The sequence below is a fragment of the Triticum urartu genome, chromosome 1A (genome assembly GCF_056163025.1).
Source record: "Triticum urartu cultivar PI428250 chromosome 1A, HENAU_Tu73, whole genome shotgun sequence".
NCBI classification, from domain to species: Eukaryota; Viridiplantae; Streptophyta; class Magnoliopsida; order Poales; family Poaceae; genus Triticum; species Triticum urartu.
This window is the reverse complement of record NC_141873.1, coordinates 518560689-518569777: the sequence shown is the minus strand read 5'-3', so window position 1 is coordinate 518569777 and position 9089 is coordinate 518560689. Positions and strand designations below refer to the sequence as shown.

The 9089-nt window shown below is 50.3% G+C and overlaps 1 protein-coding gene across 3 annotated transcripts; it reads right to left on the bottom strand.

Moving 5' to 3' along the window:
* Positions 1-1454: 1454 nt before the first annotated feature.
* On the bottom strand, positions 1455-7670 carry LOC147992144 (calcium-transporting ATPase 7, plasma membrane-type-like). Of its 3 annotated transcripts, XR_015608334.1 has the most exons (3): positions 4228-7670; positions 3613-3661; positions 1455-2948 (listed from the first exon to the last, which is right to left on the bottom strand). XR_015608334.1 is itself a non-coding variant. In XM_087528156.1 (2 exons), the coding sequence occupies exon 1, from the start codon at positions 7344-7346 to the stop codon at positions 4272-4274; it is 3075 nt and encodes a 1024-aa protein (XP_087384282.1). In that variant the 5' UTR covers positions 7347-7670; the 3' UTR covers positions 1455-2948; positions 4228-4271. The 3 variants fall into 3 exon arrangements, 2 of the variants coding, with proteins under 2 accessions (XP_087384282.1, XP_087384279.1); XM_087528156.1 differs by lacking the exon at positions 3613-3661; XM_087528153.1 differs by lacking the exon at positions 1455-2948 and having other exon boundaries at positions 2963-3661.
* Between the last annotated feature and the right edge of the window lie 1419 nt (positions 7671-9089).

Here is a 9089-nt window from a genome sequence, read left to right as displayed (position 1 = left end):
TTGTTTCACAGGTTTCCTGCATATATCCATTGCAGTATTCTAACTTTAGTTTGCTAAGCAAAAATCTAAATTGCGACCTGATTTTTGATCATTTTTTAAACTGATCTGATTTTGAACATGTATTGATATCTTGTTGCTCTTTCTCAGGGTGGTAGTATGTTGAGGGCATGGAATCTTCTTGAAGGACCAATGTTCTGGGAACTAATACTCAAAACCCCACAACATCAAAGTCGTTCCTACTTCCTACAGGTTTTGGTTTGTATTGGCAAATTGTCATATGTGGATGGTAAAACATTTTTTTCCTTTCTATCACCTATTTAGAGTGATCAATTCCCTTTTTTGCAATCACACAATAAAGTGGCAAAGGATAACTTGGTTTTAGTTTTGGCTGGACAATGGATTTTTTATGTTCAAGCATTGATGGAGTAATTTATTAGGGAAAGTAGTTCGCACTTATGCTGTTATGCATAACCAGACCCATTTGGTACTTGTTCGGAATATCAGGAATGCAGTACTACTACTGACTTGCATTGCAATGTCTGTGCAAACTAGAGATCAAGATGGTTGTCCTATCACCTCAGAATGATATTGTATATGTTGTTGGAATTGTAAGTTCCTCAAACCTAGATGTTTATGAGTTCTTGCCTCCATAAAACCATTAGTATGTATGCCGTGGTTTTAGAGTTCTTGCCTCCATGCATTTTTTTTTGTTCTGATATGTGCATCAAAGAAGAAATTATGAAGACATTTTCATTTTGTTGTTGTTGGAGTGAACACATTTTCTTTGCCTTGTTTATTGTTTCAGTGGTAGAATCATCTTCTTGCCCCAACAAAACATGTGGTGAGTGTTGTTATAGCAGACTATGCTACTCTACAGGGCATTTCATAAAATATTACTTCTGCTTCTTTTCTAGATTATAGTAACAAATTCATATGTATATGAAAGTTAGATTACCTAGCGTCAAGGCAATTTTTGCAGCAATACTATGACCTATATTTATGTAACAGAAGTTTTGTACTTGCTGGTTGAAGCATAATTTCCTCCTATCTTATTGTTGTTTATATTTTATTTGTGTATTTATGCCATCCGATATAGCACCCAAGACCATCAACTTTGTTGTGGTGCTGCAACTTCCAAGTGTTGCGTACTACCACTGCCATTTTACCATTACTGTAGAAACTGCCTTTGATTGAGGCTGCCAAGACCATTATTGTTAGTACTGTGGATTATTTGTATATGACTGTGGTGTTATATGGAATCTTGATTGGTCAAATCATTGAATTGTATGATCTTTTAGATGATGTTTTGCAGTTTAATATTGTCATGCCCATCTGGTACTAGGGTTTGGCCCATGTGGTATATTTTTTTGTAGCGCTGCTCAGATTTCATTTGCCAAGAGCAATTGTCGTAAAATATTGAATAATGGTCTACTTTGTTGCTGGACATCTTGAAGTAAAGGGTGCTCTCATACCATTATCATTGCAGCCAAAAACATGATAGACTTACAGAAAATTAACGTTCTTGGCCTAGAAAAGAAGCAAAAGAATCATTGACGAATTAACAAACAACCAATAGAAAAATGGTAGGGAGAAAACAACGCGGCAAGGCGCTTTGTTTCTTCTAGTCCTGTATATATGAGCCAAAATTGGGGGAAGGAAGCTTCCTGGAAATCAAGCCGGGATAACAACGATTTGCAGGAGAAACGGCACAACGGGTCACCTATAAAAAGGCTGCACTTCGCCTAGTGAAGCTCCCTCCTCCATACGGTTTTTCCTCTCCCCTTGCATATTTCCGCTCGTTTCTGATCCTGAGCTCCAGGAAACAACTAACATTCCTCGTTTCTTCCTGAATGTCACCACGCCATCTGAACTCCACCAAATTGGCTATGTTGGACATGTCAGCAAATTTCGCCCTGTGCACATGCTACATCGAGCAGCTGGTCACCGTGATACTCAGTGACAACGACAAGGCGGCCAGGAAGAAGAAAGAAAAGGCAATGAAGAAGAAGAAGAAAGAAATGGCAATGAGAAAGAAGAAACTACCGACGAAGAAGACGAAGAGTAGGAGAAAGAAGCCAGCGTGCTGGACAAGGGTAGTAAGAACGAGGGGAATGTCTATGCTTTCGGCCTTTATGTGCATCAAGATTTGAATGGCTGGTTGTAATACGCCGTACGTACTCTTGTAGTATATGCAAATCGAGCTGATGCTCATGACTGCAAATAAAGTTGTATTTCTTTTAAGCTGGATGGCAGTTTCTGGCCTGTAATTCAGGGTGAATGTGGATGCTGCCCACGGGCCACGGCAGGATCTCGGCGGGTGAGCATGCGGGCGACGCGCTGGACTAGAAAGTGCTGGCGGAGGAGGCCGAGACACTGTTTGCGTCGGCGACGGGCTGCTGTGCGAGGTGGAGTTCGTCGGGCTGGCGCAGTAGCCGGCCTGGGTGGCTGACGACGATGAGGGCGAGGCAGAGCCTGATGGAGACGTTCCGGATGTAAACGACCTTGAAAGGTGCTTAGCTGGGCGAGGTTCCTCTAAAAAACATGACAACGCTGGCTCAAGTGCATCAGCATAATTAAAGCAGGAAAACGTCTGCCTCGAGTCATTCTTTTGCATCATACCAGATGGATGTTGGCTCTACAACTCCAGCAAGAACGATTGTTTCCCCAAATTCCCTTCAGAAACATGACAATGCTGGCTCAAGTGGACGCTCTGACCAAGAAACATATTGTCATTTGGCTGGATTCATTCTCTTTTTTTCAGACTAATGGAGCCCAACAAACATCAACCTTCAGTAACTGTCCGATTCCTTAAGTTTGCCAAAGCAACTCTGCACAGACTCGATGATCTCCGGCGTGATACCATCACCAGCAGCCAGCTTGTACTGCTCAAACTTGTCTTCTTCACACTACAACGAGGCTTTCTTGCAGGCCCTGCTGCCTGATAGTTCCTGGAGATGAGAGGTTGATGGTCAGCCCTGGCCTGGTACAATTTAGTCAAATGCCAAACTATATGAGGGCAAGCATCAAAACTATATGTGGAGAAACTTTATCAGGCCAAAGTTTGTGCAGGGAAAACACTCTAGACTAATCTGGTTCTTGGCGAGAAAAATAGTTTTAATAAACTCAACAGTATACACATATGTAAAGAAATCAGACAGACGTTGTTGTGGTTGCTAAGAGCATCTCTAACTAATCCCTTATAATTTGGAGGATCAACCGGCCTTCTATCCTTTAACTTCTTATATTTTCTCCAATGAAAAAAATGTGATTTCGAACCGGTTTTCTACTTTTTTAAACACAAATTCATTTATTTTCGGTCCATTTAGTTAAACTTCACTACTCAATTATTTTATTAAATGACATCTTGGTCACGTATTTCACCAGTTCTTCGGTAAGAGAACTCTTTCAAAGAAAACTATAAAAAAATTACACTTCAACAGAAACATCACTTCCTTAACTGCTCCTACTAGTAAGTGGAATGATCAAGGCATATTGCAAGAAACCCAAGACAGAGGAAACTTTAAGGAGTTTAGAAGATTAAGGAGGTGATGCGTGAGGCGTATGCAATAAGTCATGGTTGGAATTCGATGATACTCAGGATTGCGACATAACCTTCGACACTGTGATAGTTGTTCGCCCGCCTCTCATCTGTCAGCAGCTTCTGAAAGAAGAAGCGTTTAAATTATTTACCAAACTTAGAACTAAAATACGACTGATGTCAAGATGGATGCTTCTAGGGAAGATAGGAGGGAACTGATGCGCTGCAACATTATCAAAAGTTTTATTCTGGAACAATGGAACATGTAAGCATATTCAGAGGCACAAGTATCCACAAGCAAAGGCAAAACCCAATCAGATCTTAAAGTATTATTCTGGAAGAAATATGCAAAAAATATTTCCACGCTTAGTTTCAGAGCTATACACACCTAAAAAGGACCAACCTGTGTTTGATTGAACATCTAGAATGGAGGATTTGTGCTTATATTAGGTGTATTCATGCTGACATTCAGGTAGTTCCCTCGGTCAAACACGGTAGCCAGTTTGAATGGAGGATTTGAGAAATACCGATGAATAAAAGAAATATATTTGTATTAAGTATATATAAGAAGATTCGACAAATAATGAGTAGCAATTTATGAAAGAATCGCCTAGGTTATGTGAAGTATGAAAACTGCAGTTCGACAAATAACTACTGAACTAAACAAATGCACAGTATGAAAGAATCACCTAAGCTATGTAAAATATGAACACTGCGGTATGAAATGCACGAATCATGAGGATTTCCGGCGCGTGAGGATGTCATGGAGAGTCCGGTCGGGCACGGGGATGAACTTGACGGCCCAGCCGATGGGCCACGACACGGCGGCGATGGCGAGGCAGACGGCCCACTGCCCCAGCCCCAGCCTCTTGGTGCCGGCGAACCTGGTGAGCACCTCCACCATGACCACCTGCAGCACGAGCGTGACGGCGATGATGACGAGGAACATCCTGTTCTTGAGCACCCCGGCGAACACGTTCTTCTTCTCGATCTCCCGCGCGTTGAACTCGTTGAACACCTGGCACAGCACGAAGGCGTTGAAGATCATGGTGCCGTTGCCCTTCTCGTCGGTGCCGAAGACGTCCCGCCCCCGGTACTGGAGCGCCAGCAGCACGGCGATCTGGAACGCCGCCTGCGCGGCGAGGTTGCGCCACATGGCGTTGCTGATGAGCGGCGCCGTGCGGCCGATGGGCGGCCGGTCCATGAGCGCCTTGGTGGGCGTGTCCGTGGCGAGCGCCAGGGCGCCCATGGTGTCCATGATCAGGTTCACCCACAGGAGCTGCACGGTGGTGAGCGGCATCTTGCCCGTGGTGATCGCGGACACGAAGTTGATGACGAGCGCCGCCACGTTGACGGTGAGCTGGAACTGGATGAACTTCTGGATGTTGTTGTAGACGCAGCGCCCCCACCGCGTGGCCGTCACCACCGTGTCGAAGTTGTCGTTGAGGATGATGATGTCGGAGCTCTCCTTGGCCACCTCCGTGCCCTGCACGCCCATGGACAGCCCCACGTCCGCCTCCTTGAGCGCCGGCGCGTCGTTGGTGCCGTCGCCGGTCACGGCCACCACGTGCCCCTTCTGCTTCAGCCGCTGCACCAGCGCCAGCTTGTCCAGCGGCAGGGACCGCGCCATGACGCGGATCCGGTCCACGATCTCCAGCTGCTGCTCCGGCGACATGGCGCGGAACTCGTGCCCCTCGATGACGATGCCGCTGGGGTCGTTGCTGGATATGATGCCGCACTCCTTGGCGATCGCGCGGGCCGTGAGGACGTTGTCGCCGGTGACCATCTTGACGGCGACGCCCGCCTTCGTGCAAGCCTCAATGGCGACCTTGACCTCTGGCCGGCACGGGTCTTTCAATCCGACGAAGCCCAGCAATGTGAGACCGTCGTCGTCGATCTTCGATTGCTCAGTAGTGCCGTTGAGTTGCTTGTAGGCGAAGGCGATGCACCGGAGGCTGCCGACCGCCATGTCGTTGATCACCTGCTCAAGGTTCCTCCTCTGCTCCACTCCGAGCTCGCGCGCCGCTCCGTCCGTGTCCACGTACATCGAGCAGTTCGCCAGCACCATCTCCGCGGCTCCTTTCCAGTGCGCGACCACGCCGCCGGTAGCGTTGTCCCTGATCATCACGCCGCTGCGCTTCTTGTCCGAGTTGAAGGCCTCAACGTGCAGCACCTTGCAGCTCCTCTTCAGCGCGTCGGCGTCCATGCCGAGGTCCGCTACGGCCCACAACAGCAGCGCCTTCTCCGTCGGGCTGCCTGTGATCTCCGGCGGCGACACGTTGTCCGGCTTGTAAACGCTTCCCGTGGTGTTGAGCCCAGCTCCCTGGCGGAGCAAGCTGACGACGCTCCCGGCGATCGCCGTGGCACCTCTGGGCTGGTCAGTGCCGACCCAAAACTCGGTCACCTTCATCTGGTTGAGCGTCAGCGTTCCGGTCTTGTCGGTGCAGATGGCTGTGACGGACCCCATTGTCTCGCACGCCGACAGGCGGCGCACCAGCGCGTTCTCCTTCACCATCCTCTTCATGGAGAAGGCGAGCGTGAGCGTCACGGCGAGCGGGAGGCCCTCGGGGATGGCGACGACGATGATGGTGACGGCCTGCTGGAAGATGACGACGAGGGAGCTGAAGACGGCGTCGAAGGTGACGTGGCCCTTGTTGAACAGCGGCTTCCCCTGGTCGTCCTTGGTGCTGCCGGTGAAGTGGCGCGCGGTGAGCACGGTGAACACGAGCACCGCCACGGCGACGCCGATCTTGCCAATGCTTGAGGTGAGGCGCTCGAGGCGCTCCTGGAGCGGCGTTGGCTCGGCCGTCTCCTTGGTTATGCTGCTCATCATCTCGCCCCACAAGGTGTCGGTGCCGACGGCGGTGACGAGCATCCGGCCGTAGCCGTCGACGATCTTCACGCCGCCGGTGAGGAAGGGGCTCTTCTCGGCATCTATCTCGATCGGGTGGGGCTCGCCCGTCATGCTCGACTCGTCCACCTGCAGGCCGTGACCCTCCAGGAACACCCCGTCCGCCGGCACCGAGTCGCCGATCTTGAGTATCACCACGTCGCCGACCAAGATGTCGAATATGGAGACCTCCTGCCTCCGGCCGGCGCGGACGACGGTGACGGCAATGTTGTCGGACTCGCTGGCCAGCTTGTCGAACCGCTTGGCCTGGCTGTGGTTGCTGACGGCGGAGACGGCAGCAACGAGGAACACCGCAAGAAAGATACTTACACCGTCGTACCAGCCGTCCTTGAGGCCGTGCTCCTTGATGCCGAAGCCGAGGGAAACGACGGCGCAGACGAGGAGCACGATGAGGAAGACGTCCTTGAGCGCGTCCCAGACGTGGCTGAAGAAGCTCTTGGGCTTTGGCTTGGGGTACGTGTTCCCGCCGAACGACTCCCTGCGGCGCCGCACGTCGTCGCCGTCGCCGCGAATGCCGCGCTCTGCGTCGGACGCCAACGCGGCGGCAATGGCAGCACTGCCCCCGAGGCGGCGGAAACAGTCTTCGCGCTTCTCCTTGACCAGGCCCTTGAAAAGCTCGTCATCAGCGGTGACAGAGAATGCTGCGGCGTTGGTGGCATTGCCGGACGAGTCGGCGTCAGAGTCACTGCCGTCGTGGTGGATCTTGATGGCGACGTAGGAGGCGGTGCTCCGTGGCAGGAGGACGCCCGCGGACAGAATGCCGAGCCGCGCCAGCCTGTGGCACGTCCGGATGACGTTGAGGGCCTTGCGCCATTGCCTCCCCGGCTGCCACGAGGAGGACGTGGAGGGCGACGTTGACCGGCGGCCCACGGCGATGAAGACGTCGGCGCACTCCATCCGCTGTGCAGCGCGCGATTGCAAAGCTAAGCGAGAAGGGTGAGAAACACAAGAAGGATGGAGGTTGGGATCAATGGATGGGGCGACCAGCGAAGAGCTCCTAGGTAGGCAGGACTCGATGGACGGATCTACACCAGCTGGGAGGGTCAGGGGTGCTCGAAATCCTTCCTTGATGAGTTTGATGGAGCCGGCCGGGGCTGGATATATGAGGAGAACTTGGGAAGGTTCCTGGAAATCACACTAGCTAGGAACGGATCAAAGCTGCTCCACGAATTAATCGCCTCGTCATTTGCCGTTTATTCCGTGACGACTCCCAACCAACAGCGTTGTTGGTCTGTCAAGGAGGCCGTTGCGTTGCACGCGGGACGTGATTTACAGGGGAAGCGCGGGCGAACCTTCTCCACCCGAACCGAACGGAGCATCACCCCAAAAAACACCATGCATGTACGTACGACAAGACAAAAGGAGAGAACGTATGTGGCAGCCAGCTCTAGTGTGTACATTGCGACGCCTTAGTGGCTAAGGCACGCACGGGAAAGGATGTCGCCATGTCGGCGACGTCGATCGAGCAAGGGTTTGCTTAGTTGGTCGGGTTATGGCGAACTATAGTCGGCATGCATATGCATGGACGCGCTGAAGGAAATAAGACGGCGGCCGGCGTGCAAGCCAAGTCCTCTCGGTGTTGTCGATCACGCGGTGTCCGCCACCTGGGGACAGCAGGAGGAACGTAGCTACCGGGTCTCCTTTTCTTTTGGAAGTGAACTACCGGGTCTCTTTCATACAATTTCCGGCCGCGGCCTGCCAGGTGTGTTCTGCTGCAAAGGCTGACGCGACGTGAGGCTGCCCAATGCCAGCGCGCGTACGTCGTGCCAAGTGGTACTGTGCTACCAAAGTTAGCGCGTTGCACGTCGATAATGCGCTCTCGAGGCCGGAGCCCTTTATTAAGTTATTTTATTTCCTTTATTTTATTTTATATATGAAGTTTCGTGAAAATATATTTTCATGCATGTGGTGTACTAAAAAAGGAAGGGTAAATGTGTATATCGAAACAGGCCTTTCTATTGCTGTTTTAGGGCCAGGATTTTTTTTTCTGTGAAGGATACAAATCAACTCTCTTTTTTTTTTGCGTGAGATTACAAATCAACTTTTCTTTGAGGGGTTACAAATCAACTAATTATTCAATGAATTTTCTAAAAAAAACTGATTATTCAATGAAACTTCACAGACAAGTGGACAAAGACTATATGTATCTCTGCAAAAAAAAAGGATTTTTTCTATGAAACTTACAAACTGCAATTTTGGTTTTTGAAATTTACAGGCTTCCCGGAGCCGATCTACAAAACGCCACACTAGTTGCACCATGGGCAAATGGGCATTACTACTTTATAATAGCATCTATAGCTGGTCTCTTAGAACCGTTTAACTACTCAAAATTTCACATTTGTGGAGTTAAACTGGACCTAGCTGAAACACTATCAGTTTTAACTCCTTATAAATATTATAAGAGATGCATCGGCCTTATATTTGATCGGCCGTAACCCACTCTCAGGAATATTTCTCCTCCCATGTGCCCGTTGTTCTCTAGCACTTGCGCCAGCGCCATAAAACGCCCCTCTCCCTGCCACCATAGCCCTACACGCATCCGGACCCAAAGTCCACCCGGACCCTCTTCCAATCGATCACCGTCGCCCGCCGTCTCCCCGAATGGCCGGATCTAGCCATCAGCCTTCGCCGCTGCCGAGT

Bases quoted from the DNA above. Each gene is read 5' to 3' on its own strand.
- LOC147992144 (XM_087528156.1), bottom strand. From the start codon at position 7,346: ATGGAGTGCGCCGACGTCTTCATCGCCGTGGGCCGCCGGTCAACGTCG.